Here is a 20,024-nt window from a genome sequence, read left to right as displayed (position 1 = left end):
TATACGTCGCTTCGAAACGAACGTCCTGTCATCTATTTATAACCCGTTCGAAGATAATTGGTCCTTTTTTGAATGCGCGAAACTTGCAACGCTTTTCAAGAGAGATTTGAAGATCGATGGATAGCAATATTTCCACGAAACTTGGATGATAATAATGGCAAAGTCGCGAAGAATTTCTCCCCTTTTCTCTCGAGGTCGAGCCCTCGAGGCGAGCGGATCATTACGTTTTAATTATTATTTTTCAATTGTTTCCTTCTTTTTTCCTTTTTCTTCTTTGGATGGATTTGAGAAAAGTCACCAGTTGAGACGAAGGGATTGTTAAAAGGCGTTGATGAGGATAGATATAAAGTAATTTTTTCGTGTGACGATTATTAATCGTAAAATTTTAAAGCGTCGATCGAACGCTCGGAAGAAGTACAATTAATTAAAGAAGGAAAGTTTTCGAGCGATGTAATTATTTATTATTTACAACAAACAAGAATTATAATTAATTGAACGAGGAAAGTTTTCGAGTTAACGGCGGAGGGGAGGGATGTATGAAATCTTTGAAAGGATTAGCGTTCAAAGCAACTGTTCCAAAGTTGGCTTTCCTTGTATCGACTTGTCCTCCGATTTCCAGTTAAGTTCCAACTGGTGTATCTGCACCGGAAGGGAAACCAACCACCTCCTCCCAAGTTTTAATTTATTATACACGGTTGCTTAACGAGTCGTTTTATATAATACGCGATATAAAACGTGACCTCCTCCCCTCGCTGCTCGCCAGACGATTTTTATCATGCGCGCCTTTGTCCAAACGAGCCTTGCCAAACTTTTTGCCCGTGATTTCGAACTCGTTTCGAAACTTCGTTAATGTTTGTTAAGAAAGATCGTTAATGGTTAAATTGGCCATCAAGCGCGAGAGACTTTTGTAAGGGGGAAATTATGGAAAATTCGTGTTAAATTATTTTATACGAAATGTACAGACGATCTCAGAAAGAAAAACGTGTCTCGAGCGAAATTTATCCGTTTGATTTATAAAGATATTCAAATTCGACGAAATATTAACCTCTCGGCAAGATGGTTGAAAAAATTATTTCGATTCAATAAAAATTAAGAATTGTTATATGAAAAACGTGTCGTTGTTTTGCGATCGAGAAAAAGGGACAAGGAGGAAGCAAGTACTTTTAAAGAAGCGTAAGAAACACGAACGAGCATGCACGAAGCATAATATCGCATGACAAATAGGCCACGTTAACATTCCGACTGAATAAAATTGCTGGAGGGGATGGTGCTCGGTTGCTCTCTGGCATACGGCCAAGCGATCAAAGCACAGTTACGATCAATTTGCTTCAATTCTCGACCGCAAACAACCGGTTACAATCCATCTGTCGAAGGATTAACTTCGTCGCGATGTATTATTCAAGATATTGTATAATAAGATCGATAGTCGATCGTGATCGTGATGCGAGGATTCTTTCTTCGTCCTAGCTAAAATTCCTCGTTTCAGATAGAAAGTGAAAGCGAAGTCTTAAAGCCTCGAACTCACAATGGACAGCGTATAATATGTACCAGGTGTTGGACTACGGATGTTTAAAGAAGTAATTAAAATTGAATAATTAGAAAAACTTTGAATCGTTACAATTCCGAATAAAAGATCATTGGAAGCGCGAAATCTTGCTCCCCAACACGTTTCTCGAGTTATCTCGACACAACTTTCCGTATCCGAGATATCGCGTCGAAAAGGAACGACTAATTTTCAACTTATTTACTTTAAACTCGGTTCCAGCCCTATTAAAATTAAGAAAACTTTGAATCGTTATAACTTCGAAAATAATAACTTCCGGTCAACAAACGAGAGATCGTTAGAAGCGTGGAACCTTGCCCTTTAAAACCTTTTTTTAATTATCCCGATACGACTTCCGGTTCCCGAGATATCTTCTTGCAAAGAAAAGAATGATTTTTAATAATTTAGTTTAAATCTAACGAATCGTATTAAAATTAGAAAAACTTTGAACATTTATAACTTCGAAAATAACGACTCGTGGTCAACGAACGAGAGATCGTTAGAAGCGTGGAACCTTACTCTTTAAAACGCTTTTTGAATCGTCTCGATCCGACTTCCGATTCCCGAGATATCTTCTTGCAAAGAAAAGAATGATTTTTAATAATTTAGTTTAAATCTAACGAATCGTATTAAAATTAGAAAAACTTTGAATCGTTATAACTTCAAAAATAATAATTTCCAGGTAACGAACAAGGAATCGTTAGAAGCGTGGAACCTTGCCCTTTAAAACCCTTTTTTAATTATCCCGATACGACTTCCGGTTCCCGAGATATCGTCGTGTAAAGAAAAAGGTAATTTTTTTTAATCGAACCGCTCGATCTTCTCTAACCTCTCTTCCAACTTGCAGACAAGCGACAGACGCGATTCCTAAAAATAGTACGCACTTCCATCGAAGAAAGCATAGGCCAATGAATCGTATCATCGCCATTCATAAACTCTGCGCTACGGAAGAGGAACGCTTCGAGTCTTTGTATCTCGGCAACCGATCGACATATCGGGACGAGGGAAAAAGTCGCTTCACTCGTGCGATTTCCTCCATCTTCTCCACCAAACGTTTAATTTTAACACTTCGTCCTTTATTCTCGAGAAACGTCTCGATCGCCACGCATGTAATTTATACTGAATTTCGTTATCTCGATTGACGAGAACCCGATATTAATTTGTAAATGGATCTTTTTTCATTTATCCTTTTACCATTTGTATACTTTATTCGCACTTAAGATCAATTTTTTCAACCGTAGTCAAACACCGTAGCGCACACCCAAGCGTGAATCGAAATGAAGACGAGAAGTACGAAAACTCCGTTGTCTTTTGAGAAGCAAACGATTCGAGATCCGAATCCGGCGCGCCTTACCTTCTCGAGCTCCTTCAAACTGGCCGGCGACACGTCCGAGTGCCTTCTGAGTTCGGGGCTTCTCGGGGGCGCCAATCCGGAGCCGAGGCCGCCGATTTGGCTTCCGCTCTGGCAGCCGAGCCTTGCGTCGCTGTGCCTCCTTTGGAGAGCCTCGAGGACCGGAACCTCGAGCAACGAATCGGTCGATTCCTGCGTCACGATCGGTTGGTCCCGGGACGCGAGCTTCCGCCGGCACACGCTGCACCTCCAAGACGACTGCAAGAAATGATTCTCAATTCAATCGTCGTTAAGGTTAAACGACTCTAATCTGTTTCACGATACGTGAGTCGAAAATGAGTCTATAAAGAGAGAGAGAGAAGTATGGATTAAAAGAGGAGACACGAAAATCGAAAGGAAAAAGGTTGTTTGTATTTGAAAGAGGAGATATTTTTATCGATTCGAAGATGGTTAAATATATATATATATAAAAAGTAAGAATGGGGAAAAAAGAAGAGCGAAATGAAATGGAAAGAAAAAACGGAATATTGAATGAGAAAGGATATGATAGAAAGAAATCCGCAATGGGAATAATGAGAATGGGAATAGGAGGGAATATTAAAATGGAAGGGAATGGGAGTGGATGGAGGGAGATTAGAATAAATTGCATCGCGCATCCATTAGGCTATTAGCTCGCTTTTTAAAATTTTTTCCCTTAGAAGAGAATAATTAAAAAAACGACGTTAGCTACTTTGTCGATACAGAGAGATCGATTCGATCATATTTTCGAACTTTTTTTTCTTCTTTTCAGGCAATTTCTTCGAGTTTAAATTTCGCGAAAAATCCGACGAGAGGATACTTTTTTATCATTATTCTTTTCGTTCTTTTAAACAACAAAGGAGAACATACACACACTTTTGAAAAATATAAAAAAAAGATTCCCCTCCGTTTCCTGTGAAAAGAGTTTCCTCGTTTCCCTTAATTAAACAAATGTGCGGCAGCGGACGTCGTTGACAGTGGCCCTTGTGAAAAAGAATTAAACGTCGTAAAAGTCGCGCATACGAATCCAACCAATCCACCTCTGCGTAATCCGCGCCTCTGGTATTTCTAGTTTCCTCGATGAACGAATTACACCAATTATTTTTATATAATGATATGTAATTTGTATAATATTTTATGTAATAAACGTTTGTCTCTCTTTCCAGATCTCTCTCTTTCTCTCTCTCTGTCTCTTTAAAAAAGATCCATCTCTTGGAGAAACAAACAACAACAGAGATAAAGAGATTCGAGCCTTTTCGAAACTCGAAACTCTTGCAGCTAAATATCAAACAAAGACAAGATTCGACGCGGTTTCATTGGCGAAAATTCCAGGGAAATTCTCTGGAACACGGCGTGGGAGAGTATTTTAAATAAATGGAAAGAATTATTGCGACAGATGATTAGATGGACGAGATGGACGAATAATGAGAGAGAAACGCTCACCGGATCGTCGGAATTCGTTGTGGTCGAGTAGCAAGCACAGTCCTCGCAAACTTTGTGTTGACACTCGCAGCAGATCCTCGAGGCTTCTTCGGGGGCGAACGACTTCCGGCACACTCTGCAATCGTCCCCGGTTTTCGACTTGCTGCAAAAGTTCGAGAATCGTTTCGATAGAAAAGTAGAGGCGATCATTTCAGTTGATGGAACCGTATCGAAACTTTTTGAATCGCTGGCTAAGGTATCGTTGCTTATTCTTATCCTCGTTCAAGGATCGAATCTTTCGAGGATCGAGTTGTTTCGATAGGAGCAATCGTTGTTTAAAAAGAAATTGTTGGGAAACTTTTTGAATTGCTAAAATATTGTTGATATTGTTTTTATCCATGTAACGTTCCAAGTTTCTTAGAATTCTCGTGAAAGAAAATTATTTTGATAGAAATAGAAGCAATTGTCATTTAGAAATCGTTAGGAAATTTTTTGAATTGCTAAAATATTATTGTTATTTTTATCCATGTTTAACGTTCCAAGTTTTTTAGAATCTTAGAATTAAAAAAAAATTATTTCGATAGAAATAGAAGCAATTGTCGTTTAGAAATCGTTAGAAAACTTTTTGGATTGTTGCCTATTTTTAGCCTTGTAATGTTCCAGTCGAGTCTTAGAATTCTCGTGAAAGAAAATTATTTCGACAGAAATAGAAGCAATAGAATTTAAGAATCGTTGGAAAACTTTTTGGATTGCTATTGTTGCCTATTTTTATGTAATATTCCAGTGTCGAGTCTTAGAATTCTCGTGAAAGAAAATTATTTCGATAGAAATAGAAGCAATCGTCGTTTAGAAATCGTTGGAAAACTTTTTGGATTGCTATTGTTGCCTATTTTTAGCCTTGTAATGTTCCAGCATCGAGTCTTAGAATTCTCGTGAAAGAAAATTATTTCGACAGAAATAGAAGCAATAAAAGTCGTTTAGAAATCGTTGGAAAACTTTTTGGATTGCTATTGTTGCCTATTTTTAGTCTTGTAATGTTCCAGCATCCAGTCTTAGAATTCTCGTGAAAGGGAATTATTTCGACAGAAATAGAAGCAAGAAAACTTTTTGAATTGCTAAACTATCGTTGCCTATTTTTATCCTCGTCAATATTCAAGTTTTTAATTTTAGAATTCTCGTGAAAGGGATCATTCGTTCGATCGCAAGAACTTTTTGAATAACTGCTGGCTATTTTTATTCTAGTTTCGAGTTTTGAAATTCTTGTGAATGGGAATTATTTCGATGGAGGGGCGATCATCGTTCAGAAAGGAGGAATCGTTGAAAAACTTTTTTAATTGTTAAAGTACTTTTGCCTATTTTTATCCTCGAGTCGAGTTTCGACTCTTGGAATACCTGTGAATGGGAATTATTTCTATATAGAAATGGAAGGAAGGAAGGAAGCGTTGAAATCGTTGTTCCGCCGACAAGTTTTTCGCAAGATACTATTTCTATTGCGAGTGAAAAATTCGTTCAGTAATGAAAATGCTCACGTTTTCGTTGATTCCGTGGTCGTTTCTTCTTTAGGTTGAGTCTCCTCGACCGGCGTCACTTTGGCGGGACCGAATTTCGTCACTGTAAAAAGAAACGAAAGAGACTTTGTAACCGAATCTCTCGTTAATTAACAATTAATTAAAGCGCGGAATTAATTCGAAGAAAAATTCGCCGCGAAAACGACCTTTTAATTCCCTGATAGTTCATTTAAACCGATGAAAAAGAATAGGACGCGACGCGATTATTTACGCGGATTAATATTCCTTTGTCCCCCAACTTTCATTGCGATAAGGTTTCAGAAAATAAAGCGTGTAACCCGCTTCCGTGACAAGAATATACGGAAGCTCGCTTTGTGAGATCACTGTTGAAAATTCAACAGGGATCTACCGATAAAGAGACTTGCAAATTTGAAGGGAAAAAACCGGACTCGTAGACGTAAATAAAAGCATCCATCCGAAAGATACATCGGTTGGATTGCAAAATGAGTATTTCTTAATAAATTTTAACGAATGTCGTATTATCCTTACATTTTATGCTTCTATGTCTCATCCTTTGATTTTTTTTATTCGAATTATAATAGGTTTGAAATTTAATTAAGGAAAATTATCAAAAATTAGAAGGGAAAAAAATACCGTATATAAAAAATCCGTAAGATGTATTTTTTTACTTTTACTTTTAGTAAAATTTAATAACACCGAAAAATATCCAATTACACCGTTTCTCCATCGTTACTTCCCAAATTACCATCCTCATTAGTAAAACCTCTCTCCCCCTCTCTCTCTATCTCTCGAGCGTTAATCCGCTAAATTCTTCTCCATCCTTCGTTCCTTCGTCGAAACGCTTGGAAACGAAGAGGAAAAGTCGTGCCCCTCTCAGGCCCCCTCTTATCTCGCGATTATTTAACGACTCTCCCTTTCTCTCGGTTAACTAAACTCTCCAAGCCGATGGGAGAGCTTTAACTCGTTACATTACCGTGATCCAAGAGGAGGGGACACTCGTAAAGGGGGCTCGAGAAGAAAAAACGATCGCTCGAATCGAAGCCTGCCGCGAATCTTCGAAACCGACGATAAGAATTAAGCCTCGGTTCAATTACCCGCCTCGGGCTTATAAGATCCTCGAGCGTTGAACAAAGTTGAAGTCGAGCGAGAGGAAAAACTTGAAAGAGACGAGTTGCGAAAAGGAAAATGTTTTGGAAGAGAAAAAAGGAAAGAAATGTTTCCCTCTTCCTTCCCGTTATCCAATTAACCTAATTGCCCGTTTGGACGGAGAGGATTGGACGAAAGTGGAAGGAACGAGTGAGTCCAAAGTGTTACGCGTTGTCAAGATGGTGTGTCTAAGTGTCCGATGCTCGTGTTTCCGAATTACACTTTCAGCCGGATGCGAATTACCACGCGTTACTTTTCTTTTCGCCGCCCGAGTTTTAATATCGTGAGGCGTCTGTCGACGGAATATTGACGCGACATCTCGAAAGAAACAAGTAGTTGTTGCCACCGCATCGATGAATCTTCCTTTCCTCGTCCTCGTTTTTGCTTTCCAACGAATTCAAAAATTGTGAAATAATTGTGAGCATAATATATATGAGAACAAGAGAATACACATTTTACGTGACAAAATGGATTCCAATATATATATATATATAATCTAACCTAACCTAACTTAACCTAACCCAACTTAATATATATATATATATATATTGGGTTGGCAACTAAGTAATTGCGGATTTCAGTTGAAGTTGATGACGATCTAATCAAAGCGATAATCGATTCGGATCGTCACAGTACAACTCGTGAGAAGCTTCATGTATCACATATATGCATTGAAAACCACTTAAAACAACTTGGCTATGTTCAAAAACTCGATATATGGGTTCCTCGCGAACTGAAAGAAAAGCATTTAGCAACGCATTAACAGCTGCGATTTGCTAAAGAAACGTAATGAAAATGATCCATTTTTAAAACGACTGATAAATGGCGATGAAAAATGGATTGTTTACAACAATATCAAGCGGAAAAAAATGGTGGAGCAGGCCACGTGAACCAGCTCGAACAACATCAAAAGCTGGTATTCGTCGAAAGAAGGTTTTGTTATCAGTTTGGTGGGATTACAAAGGAATTGTCTATTTTGAACTCTTACCACCCAACCGAACGATCAATTCTGTTGTCTACATCGAACAACTAACGAAATTAAACGATGCGGTTGAAGAAAAGCGGCCCGAATTGACAAATCGAAAAGGTGTTGTATTCCATCGTGACGATGCAAGGCTATGCACATCTTTGGTCACTTGGCAAAAATTATTGGAGCTTGGTTGGGATGTTTTGCCACATCCACCATATAGTCCTGACCTTGCACCATCCGATTACTTTTTGTTTCGATCTTTACAAAACTCCTTGAATGATAAAAATTTCAATAACGATGATGATATCAAATCGTACCTGATTCAGTTTTTTGCCAATAAAAACCACAAGTTTTATGAACGTGGGATTATGATGCTGCCTGAAAGATGGCAAAAGGTCATTGATCAAAATGGGCAACACATTACGGAATAAAGTTATTTAGTTCCATGAAAAAATTGTCTTTGATTTTCTAAAAAAAATCCGCAATTACTTGTTGCCAACCTAATATATATATATATTTAATTTTGGAACGGTTATTAACGATGATCGTTTTAACTACGACAAACGTTTCTTCGAAACGAAATTGGTGCTATCGAAGACCATCTCTTCAGAGAGAACTTCCTCTCTGATAATAATTCTCTAAAAGTACCAACTTCTGCTCAATCTTCCCTAAGAATGTATATATATCCTTGCACCTACCATATTCTCTCTATCTCGTTCACAATCAGTTCAACTGTGCAAACATTTCTTAGGGGGACGTTTGAGTCACGTTCGTTCTAAAACGGTCCTCTCTCTCTCATCGCGATTCGGTCCACGTATCCGTCGCTCTCAAAAACTTTGTAATTCTTCTTCCTTTCGTGGATCGAGGCAAAACGCCTATTTTTTTTTTTTTTTTTTCGAATAATGGAGCGTAACGATCCGAATTCTCCGTGATCTCGAGTCCGGATCGAGATCTGTTCCAAGTTTACACGGAAGGAGGATCGAGTGGCGGTTGAAAACAAGCGCAAACAAGGACGGATTACGAAAGGGTGGAGAACTGGACCGGATGGAAAACGGAATGGAAATCCTGGTGGATAGGCTCTCCTCCGTCCAGGGAGATCGTTCGACTTCTACGGTAGTTCGTTGATTCGAGAATGAACCGTCTGATTAACCTAAAAGTTATCCTTCTCTCCCTCCTCTTTTTCTTCCTCTCCCTTTTCCTCCACTTCTTTTCCAGGCGAAGCGAAATTTATCGCCAGGCTTAGACCCCATTTCACGTACCATCGCCTCGTACCTTGTTTTCACGCCCCTCTAACGCCCCACTTTCCTCCGTCTAATTGCCACGTTGAAATATCGCGACAATAGTTTCGATTTGCATCGCTGATCCGGATTATCGAAGGAAGGAACAAAGGAAGGGAAGGAAAAATCGAAGGTTTGAAATAAGGATTTTGAGATTGTGATGGGGAAAATTTAATAGTTGAAGTTTGAAAGAATAAAGTTACGGATAATTTTAATTACGTTCGTGATAATTATTGAGATATTATAAATCGTTGTTATTATCAATTGTATAAAGTAACTTTACTCGAAATTTTTAATTAATTTATTTTTTGCGATTCGTGAAAGAAATTATATCAAGTATATTGCGTTGTAGAATATTAAAAATGAAATTTAAAAACAATTTTGCAGATACAGGAGGATTTTGAGACGCGATTGTGATGGGGAAAATTTAATAGTTGAAGTTTGAAAGAATAAAGTTACCTATAATAAATAATTTTAATTACGTTCGTGATAATTATTGGAAGTAATTATATGAGATATTATAAATCGTTGTTATTATCAATTGTATAACTCGAGTAACTTTACTCGAAATTTTTAATTAATTTATTTTTTGCGATTCGTGAAAGAAATTATATCAAGTATATTGTGGAATGTTAAAAATGAAATTTAAAAACAATTTTGCATTAATAACAATAGGTATTATGGATACGATTCACGTGAACGATTCTAATTCCCTGGCATTGTTTAAAATTTCGTTTACAGAATTGAGTTGGGCATCGATCATCGCTCGAACGTAATCAACCGTCGCTGATTACAATCTATCACGGATTTCCGGTATCCCATCCGATGCACGATTTTTTTAATTAAAAAAGTTCTTGATGAGGTAAGGAGGAAGTTGAATTGGGATCGAAAAAGGGAGAGAAAAAAAAAAATACCATTGCTACGAGACAGATGAAAGGAAACGCGAACGATTCTCTCTTGTCCACGTTTTTTAATTATGCGAAAAAGAAAGAAGAAGAGAAAAAGGATGTTAACGATGATGTTAATCTGACGCTGAAGAGACGATTCTTTACCAGGAATTAATATAATTCTCGAGAGTATCTCGAGGATGGCTTTTTTTTTAACAGTACTCTCGTCTATTTCGGTTGTCTCGATAACGATCCTGCATCGAACAGAGTGTTCTAAAGAAGAGTAAGACTCGTTGGAGGAGGAACGAAACGTATGTTAAGGAAAATCGAAATATTTTCCTCACTCGTTTCGACGCGTTAAAATTTCTAAACGAAGTTAAATGTCGTCAAAGCGGTCGTTAGTGACAAACAATCGAGCGATTAAACATACGTATAATTGCCGGTGGTTGTATTTAAATGTTTCGTAATTGCGTCGTGATTAATTATAATTAATAACTCAATGGGTTCCCTTTTAGTCGCGTTATTTGTACAAACGTGATAATTATATACCATCATTGTCGCAAACCAAATTTATTCACACACTACGTTACACGTAGCTTTCGTTTTTTAACCGCAAAAATTAATAATGGAATAAACACTAGCGGGAAAAAAGGAAGAAACAATTGTGTAAGAGAGAAGAACTTCTACTTTTTCACCTCTCATCGAGCAAAATATCCTTTTATTTAAGATCTCGGGTGTAATTAAATTTTTTTCCCCCCTCTCCCCTTTAAAACCGAGCACGAACACTTTTTTTTCCCCCCTAGATTACCTTAAAACACATTATGCATGCATACGAAACTATGAGATGAGAAAATTCACTTCGTTCCCTCTTTTTATCGAGTTAATGAATATTTTTCTCGGTCTCGAAGTTGTATAAGCCAATTAATTCGAGGAATTGCGGAGAAATTTATCACGAAACGAAATTTTTCATCCCCTTTTAATCAGCTTTCTCTCTTTCTTTTTTTTTTTTTCTTCGCTCGAGAAATCTAATTATTCGAGAATCGCGTAAAAGTCGCGATTATTTCCTTTATATACTCCTATTTCCATATTCCATCCTCTGGTAACCGCAACTTTTAATAACTTTCACGGATTACATTTCGATTCGTTGATCGGGACATCCGTAAAATTACTTGGGAGGCGAAACAATATGAAATCCGTAACGAAGAATCTGAAATGATTGAAATATGAACAAAAATTATCCATCTATAATCAACGGATTAAGCCGATTTTATTCTTCTAAAAAGTCGAATCGCGAAATTTCTCTTTCCATTCCCTTATTTTCATGACTTAGCCGTCTTGATGAAACGATTATCTTGTAACGAAATGAGAGTTTCATTGGAATAACGCACAAAGAATTCTCATTTTTGGCTAAAATTTAAAATAGCCGCGGTGAGATTAATTGGACAGAAAGAGCACGCACATCGCAAATATCGGTGATTTTGACCCAGATTATCAGCAAGCCGATTAATTAATCGATATTCACGATTAAGGATAATAACAAGATCCGGAAGAAAAGAAAAAAATTTAAAAAGTCTCAGGATGAGAATCTGATACTCTTGCAATTAAAGAAAAGCATAAGTAGAAGAAAAAAAAAATATATTCGAACCTTTGCAGAGAGCAATAAGAGAATAAAAAGATGAACAGAGAATATTATATAAACAGCTTCAAAGCGATAATCACGAAGGAACGCGCGTGTATGTATATGTACGTGTGCATTCGAAAGAGGACGAACATCTCGAAACATCCTCCTTTGCTCCAAGGTATCTCGATTTATCGAGATACTTCGAGTAGCTGCCGACCCGATACCGTGGACCATTAATTATCTCGATGATTAACAATGCGATTGCGTTTCGAGATCAATTACAGCAATGACCTACTCGATATCAAACAGCCGATAAGCAGGTTGAATCCAATCGTGGTAGATTACAATAACCTGGATTGCCTATGAGCAACGGCGGTTCTCTCTCTACACACACAGACATATACAGATAAGTGCGTGTGTTTGTGGAAAAAAGAGAGGGAGAGAGAGAGAGAGCGAAGTGGATCGTAATGTTTTGGAGTTTGTGTGCGATCACAGAGGAGATACGATCATTGAATAATAATTTTTTGCGCGCTTGATGAAGATACCACCAGTTGGAAAGATGATGATAGAGAGAAAAAGAGGAATTTTAAACGAATTAAACGCGATTAGTGGTTAAAAAATATTTATTAATATCTCTTTCGTGTTTATTTCTTTGATAATTTCCACGATAAAAGTAAAATCTTGATATCTCAAGGAACATCTGTACATAGAATAGGGGAGGATAGTTTAGAGTTTTCTTTTTTACAAAAGTTCTTCTCGTCAAAAAATGTCGAAGAGAGAATAAGACTTTGATTCGATGCAAAAAGAAAAAAAAGTAACAAATCTCAAACGTTTCATTTGAATCGATAGAAGGAATATTAAATTCGTTGATCAAATTAATAATTTTTCTCGTTTCTCCTTCCTTTCCCTCGCTATTTCAATTATCCGGTTTTAATCGATCGCCCGCTTTAATTATCCGCCTCGAAACGAAACGTATCTCTGGTATTATCGGTATTACTCCAGACTGGTGTGTATCGTAATGATTTACTTTATACCTTACCACTCTTTATCGAGACGAAAGCGTAACAAGGAGCGAGCAAATGGATACGAATTTCGCCACGTCGTCGTTACGCTGTGTATAAAAGTCTCTGGTGGATAGACGAGGGAAGACGAGAATTTATATTATATTTCAGCGTCTATCGAACGCTCGAAACGCGCGTCATCGCGTCCCGTGACGTGGATGCGATTTTATTTCGCAATTTGTAGATTCAAGTTCGCGACACGGCAATCAGTCGATATACGCGTCGATAGAGTAGCGCGCTCCCGTATTTTTCGAATCGAGTTTCTCAATCGTCGTGAATTATTCGTGAAGAAGAGGCGGCAAATTGCTGATATACGAAATACGAAGAAAGAAATGTTTGAACTTTGTATTATAATATTTATAGACACCGAAATGAATGTGTATATGAATATATATGGAACGAGTTTATTCGTTTTTCGTGTATTTTCGAAATTTTTAAATTCGTGAAAAGTGGTTTACATCGCTAAATTTAATATAACTCGAATATAATGAATATATAATGAATATATAATGAATAATGAATATATATATATATAAATAAGCGAGTTTATTTGTTTTTCGTGTATTTTCGAAATTTTTAAATTTGTGAAAAATGGTTTACATCGCCGTCGAATATAATGAATATATAATGAATATATAATAAATATAAATGAATAAATATTTGTATATATAAATGAACAAGTTTATTTGTTTTTCGTGTATTTTCGAAATTTTTAAATTCGAAAATTCGTGAAAAGTGGTTTATATTGCCATTACAAATTTAATATGACTCGAATATAATGAATATATAATGAATATAAATGAATAAATATATGTATATATAAATGAACGAATTTATTTGTTTGTTTTTCGTGTATTTTCGAAATTTTTAAATTCGTGAAAAGTAGTTTACATTGCCATCACAAATTTAATGTAACTTGAATATAATGAATATATAATGAATATATAATGAATATAAATGAATAAATATATGTATATATAAATGAATGAGTTTATTTGTTTTTCGTGTATTTTCGAAATTTTTAAATTCGTGAAAAGTAGTTTACATTGCCATCACAAATTTAATGTAACTTGAATATAATGAATATATAATGAATATATAATGAATATAAATGAATAAATATATGTATATATAAATGAATGAGTTTATTTGTTTTTCGTGTATTTTCGAAATTTTTAAATTCGAAAATTCGTGAAAAGTGGTTTACATCGCCATCACAAATTTAATATGATTCGAATATAATGAATATATAATGAATATAAATAAATATATATATATATATATATATGTATATATAAATGAACGAGTTTTTCGCGTATTTTCGAAATTTGTAAAAATTTCGAATTTAATACGACTCGATTTAATTTGTTACTTGTTATTATTTTGAAACGAGATTTATTGGTTATTCGAGATTAAATCGCGGGAAAGAAAGGGGTAAAAGGAAAAGTTCGACGCGTAAAATTTATTCGTTATATAAATTGTTGTAAAAAATCCGTCTGCGAAAATGTTCTCTAATCGTGTAAACTTACGAATAAGGGACAATTTTCACGGGGGTGAAAATTTTCAAAGGGATAATTAAACTTCAATATCTAAACAACAACGTTAAACAAGAGTTTAATTTTTCCTCCCTTTTAATTTTCATCCTCGTTAAAAAGGAAAAACGAAACGCGAAATTGAAAAAAATGTTATATCAATTTTAATCGCTCGTTACGCAATTTTTTTTTTTTTGCTTCGAGAAGATTTTTTACAATATTCCCTCTCTTTCTCTCTCTCTTTTATATTTTAACAAGATCCTTCGAAATTATAATTTCTGAAATTCTACGTGTTCGGATTCGGACATTATTCGAATAATCATTCGCATCCGTGAAATTAACATTTACGATTCTAACGTTGTTTGCGTCAATATTAATTATCGAAAACAAATATACATATATATCGTTGCAAAAAGAATTTTTAGTAACGATACAAAAAGAATAAAAAATTCGATTGCTCGAATAATCATTGGCACCCGTGAAATTTACGATTCTAACAATATTAACTTGCCAATTATCGAAGACAAGTTATACATATAAGTTGTTAAAATCAGTCTTGACATTACAAAAAAAAAAATTTTTGGCGACGATATATGTAGAAAGAATAAAAGATTATATTTAAAATCCGTATAGCGAATTACAACGCGTATAGAATGTAATAAATTCTCGATATTTCGATATTTAACGCGGAGAGTTTGTTGAGTGAAAAACGAAATTAAATTAAATTAAATCAAATAAAACGGAATTGACTTTCGCGAATTCTATTCTACTTTATTGCTCCCTGTATTACAATTATTTTGTTGCCGTAATTGTAGCGTGTTTCGGCCAAGTAAAAGTGTTTGCCCATGCATATGATGCGCCAAACCTATATGATTTATACGAAATTAACAGGGAACTTTTCCACTGTGATGAATATTTATTCGTAACGTCTCGTGTGAATAACCATTAGCTAGCTAACTTATTGCATATCCACCTTAATTCCAGGGAGAGAGCATTATAATGTAAACGTTCAAACGTACGATAAATGCATATGAAAGTTTCCAACCAAAAAATATGCGTTTCATCGAAGAATAATATCCTCGCGATGTTAAAGAAAATTGATATATTTCGATGAAATTTCTACGAAACGACTAAACTGGCAGATTTTTATTCGAGTATTTTTAAGTAAATTCACATAAAGATGGATGTTGTGTAGTATCTTGAAGTAGAGAAAAGAAAGTGCATCGTCTTCTATTGGCAATCGGTGGAAAAAGGAGTCCTTTGCAGATATTAATTTGTACGGGAGATTAGAGAACTAATTTAACGAACCATGATATTCCTCTCCTCCCTCTTTGTAAAAGTAGTCTTTGTAAAAAAGATTCAACTCCTTGCTCTCATTAAGCGAGTTACGAAACAACCGAGTTAACCAGTTTCGAAGGAGGAAGAGAACAAAGAATCGTCTCGCGTAAAAATAATCCGGCATAACGAGTTCAGCCACCTTCTTTCCTCCTTTCTTATATATATATAAAATATATATTCTTTTTTTTATTCAATTTCCTTTCTAATTTCAAAGAAATTATAGCAACGTTGTTCAGAATTGGAAGAAAAAAAAACGGATTCGAACGAATAGAAAAAAAAAGATAAACGTTAAAATATTCTGGAAGAAAGTTGGCCGAGTTTAATCGACAGATTTCGAGGGCTGTCTGGGTTTAGGAGGGAAATGGAGGGCGGGGATGGAAGAATACGTGATGTCGCGAGAAAGAAAACTGTTTCCTCGGAGTTGGAGTTTATTTCATTTGGCAAATTCGATGAGAAAGGCTGTAACTAAGAGAGAGCGAGCGTCTTCGAGGTAGAAAGTAGGTTAGCTGGTTGCGTCGAACTAGACAACCGTCTTCGAAATTGCGAATATCGGATGGAATTTATTTCAACGGTATCCCCTTCTCCTTTCCACCCCCAGTACAAATTGAGATCTCTCTCTCTCTCTCTCTCTTTCTTTCCCTCGAGGGGATATGCGATATCCAGTCGCGTCCCGTCGATAATTTTTCCTCGAATTACTTTTAACAGGCTCGAGCGATACGTGTTGCTTCTTGTCCAACCTTATCCCGCGACGATACAATAAGAATGGAGTAAGAAAGTAAGTAAGTTTGTTCGAGAAAAAGTTTGCGAAAGAAGCGTGTGGAGGGACCATCCCTTTTCTTCAAAAACCGAACAGCTGGCTAATTTTCTTTCCGAACTCGAATCGAGTCGCATCGTTACGGAAAAGATAAAATAAAGACGCGTAAAATATTGGTTTAAAATTTCCGAAACGAAACGTTTATTCGATAAAATTTACTTTCACGTGTACGATATTGTGAACATATGCAAAATAATACCAAGAAACCAGCTAATTTCTTTTCTGAACTCGAATCGAGTCGAATCGTTACGGAGAAGATAAAATAAAGACGCGTAAAATATTGGTTTAAAATTTCCGAAACGAAACGTTTATTCGATAAAATTTACTTTCACGTGTACGATATTGTGAACATATGCAAAATAATACCAAGAAACCAGCTAATTTCTTTTCTGAACTCGAATCGAGTCGAATCGTTACGGAGAAGATAAAATAAAGACGCGTAATAATGATTTAAAATTTCCAAAACGAAACGTTTATTCGATAAAATTTACTTTCACGTGTACGATATTGTGAACATATGCAAAAGAATACCAAGAAACCGGTTAATTTCCTTTCCGAACTCGAGTCGAGTCGAATCGTTACGGAAAAGATAAAACGAAGACTAGCGTGAGAGATTTAAAATTTCTTAAACGAAACATCGTTTGTTTATATTCCAATAAAATTTACTTTCACCGTTGAATACGGAATCTTTTATATTGCGAAGATAGCGTGCAATTCGAAGATCTCTCGTATCAAAAAATTACTCCTCCTCTTATTCGACGAACTCCGAGCAAAGCGTCGCTTTGCGTGCTCGACGTGTATCAGCATTTCCTCTGTTCCGTCGCCGGGGGAGAATTCTGAAACTGCGCGGCGCGCCGCTTAGTTTTGGAACAAAAGAAAGAGAAAAGGAGGCGTAAACGGCGGGCGGTTTGCGGTGAAACGGGGCCGGTGTACGGAAACTATGCGCATTCGAAACGCGTTTGTTGCCGGCGGAGACGTTGAATGAAAATTATTACTCGTCCGTATTCCTCGTGTAATCTCGGCCGCGGATTATTCCAGTTTCGCGAGAACCAAAAAAAAGAAAGAGAGAGAGAGAGAGAGAGAGAAGAGGAAATTCGTCACTTTCTCGACGCCACGCTCGGGTTAATTAAGCGAAAAACCAGCGCTCTATTTTTATGCGGGTTGTTTTGAGACGCCCCGTCGTTGCTGTTTGGAGGGAGGGAGGGAGGGAAGGAATGACAATCGAGGTAACGAAGCGAGAGAGAAAAAAAGCGATGATTCCCAGGAACGAAACTATTCACAGACGATTCTAGAGAATTTTTTAATTCGCCCATTCTTTGAACGTTGAGTGCTTCTTTTTGCCAAATTACTGCTGGAGGAACGATTATCTTATCTTTCGATCAATTTTTTGTGGTCGTAACAGGCGTACATCGTTGAAGGTCATCTTATGTTACTATGTTTACTTTTAAATTCTCGAGCGAATAGTCGGGTAATTTTTCACGGACAATTAATTCGGCGAAACAACAAACTTGTTCGCTTGTTTATTTCTATATTCGTCGTTTCTTTCATTGAATACGCGCCGGTAATATTCTATCTATCTCGAAGAAAAAGAAACTCGACGCGTGAATATCATCGTGTTTCCACGAAGGTAGAAAAGATGTCCGGACGAATTAATCAATTATTAAATGAATAATAATATAAACTCACCGTCCCGTATCACGCCGCTTCCCAATTGCCTCCATTTGCTGAACGTGGTGCCGCCTTCGTCCGGCGTAACCGATCCGGTTGTTCCCGAATCTGGCTGCGTCGTCACCATCTACGAAAACGTGAAATATTTATTATGAAACAATACCTTTCCCCTAGACTAATACTGATTTTCCAATTTTTCATCTTCACTTTCCTCGGATACATTCGATTCCATTTTTCTCTCCTTTCAGTTTACACTCATATACGTACACTGTAATACGACGTGCGTGAAAAATTATATCAGCAATATATTCATGTTATTCGATTTAAACTCTCGTTTCCGTTTCTATTTCTCTACACTCTGGATTTAAATTACGTCAATAGTTCAGTTTTTGATCGCGAAAAACAACGAAAAGAAATCCATCATTTTATATTATTATTATTATCCTGTTTTGATTATCCTCGAAAAGAAAAGAAAAAGTTTTTACCAAAAGGAATAATACGAAAGCTCCTTGACAAAAAAGTGTATCGAAACGCTGTTTTAAAGTTATTATTCAAAGGAAGGAATAATTCGATCCCTTTCCGAAATTTCTTTTCCCGAGAACCAGTAAACGTAGAAAAGATCGGTTCGTTTCGCGAATTCCAAGCGTTATTAAGCGGAATAGGCTTCGTCCTGGTTGCAAATCAAGGGGCGAGGTTGGGTAAAGGATTATTAAAACAGGGGCGGTGAACGTAATTGAAGCTTGCTTCTCCCCCAACGTAATGGCGGGTCTCGTTTCAGAGGCTCTGTCTCTTCACGGTGTAGCGATCTTCATTACAAATGTGTCTGGCTTCGTTTGGAATTTACGAGCGCGATGAGTGGGCCCCGTGTACGTGATACGACTTTTCAATTGCCGCACAGCTTGTGCCCAAGGTCCACAGTAATTTTCCACTTATTATTATTATTATTATTAGAATCTCTCTGTCGTCCCTCAAAACTGTCCATCACGATCTGGATCACATTATTAGGGATTTCGAAAACGGAAAAGAAAGATTCTCTTCGAGGTTTCGTTTAATTTCTCGTCGTAAGATTTTTGCGCCTCTCGATTGGAAAATATACAAATTCATTAATTTATCTTTCTTCCGGATAATTTGCAACATTAAATATTTTCAAAGCTTTTCCTTCCCAACGAAATGATAAATGATATAAAAATCAAAACTGATATTAAATTCCATTGCAAGTAAAATTTGTTCATTCGAGTTCATTCATAGATAAATTCAAATCCGGAAGCTCTGTAAAAATTAATCACTGGCTTAATTTAAAAAGAGCTGGTACAAACAAACATTTTTCTCGAATTTCTGTTCGAAAAGTCTGAAATCATCGCACGATTTTTTTTTATTAAAAAAATCTCTTCTTTGTCCGTATCCTTTTTAAAATATCACGGTACAAATAAAACGCTTGGACGATTTCCTTTCTAGATATCCACACTCACATATACATATATATATGAAATCGTAATCAGTCGAAAAAGTGAGCTCGAACGACTTATATTCTCTATATATAACTCTTCCTTTCTTATCGAATAGCAGAAAGACTTGTTACAAAGCAAGTTTGGCGAAAAATAAAAAGATAAACGTTCCTTCGAAGGTGAGAGATCAGAGCCTTTCCTTTATTTTCTAAGAGACTCGTTTCATCGCAAGCATCACGAACGAGCTCGTATCATTTTAATTATCCGTTTTCGCTTCTCCGAGTGTGCTCGATCCTCGTGCGTCAAGGAGACGGCATGTATATGTATGCCGTGGCTCGTACGAGCCAGCCATAAATCCAATCGAATCGCGCGGAAAATTGGAAAACGGTTAAACTTGGAAAG

At 36.4% G+C, this 20,024-nt stretch overlaps 1 protein-coding gene and 1 long non-coding RNA gene across 7 annotated transcripts in view; one reads left to right on the top strand and one right to left on the bottom strand.

Moving 5' to 3' along the window:
- The window catches only part of LOC410756 (regulating synaptic membrane exocytosis protein 1), a 145,519-nt gene that overhangs the window by 70,398 nt on the left and 55,097 nt on the right, over positions 1–20,024 (bottom strand). For all 3 annotated transcript variants that reach the window (XR_003306528.1, XM_026446269.1, XM_026446268.1), the window contains exons 3-6: positions 18,196–18,304; positions 5,864–5,945; positions 4,356–4,497; positions 2,898–3,152 (exon numbers count right to left, since the gene is read on the bottom strand). Coding sequence is in view for 2 of the 3 variants with exons in the window: in XM_026446269.1 (XP_026302054.1) it covers positions 2,898–3,152; positions 4,356–4,497; positions 5,864–5,945; positions 18,196–18,304 (588 nt within the window). In the remaining variant the exon portion in view is untranslated. The remainder of the gene's footprint in view (positions 1–2,897; positions 3,153–4,355; positions 4,498–5,863; positions 5,946–18,195; positions 18,305–20,024) is intronic.
- The window catches only part of LOC107965445, a 97,373-nt gene that overhangs the window by 72,585 nt on the left and 4,764 nt on the right, over positions 1–20,024 (top strand). The gene's annotated exons all lie outside the window — the stretch shown is intronic.

Source organism: Apis mellifera, linkage group LG1 (genome assembly GCF_003254395.2).
Source record: "Apis mellifera strain DH4 linkage group LG1, Amel_HAv3.1, whole genome shotgun sequence".
Lineage (NCBI taxonomy): Eukaryota > Metazoa > Arthropoda > Insecta > Hymenoptera > Apidae > Apis > Apis mellifera.
The sequence above is the reverse complement of the archived record's forward strand: the minus strand, read 5'-3'. Positions and strand labels throughout refer to the sequence as shown.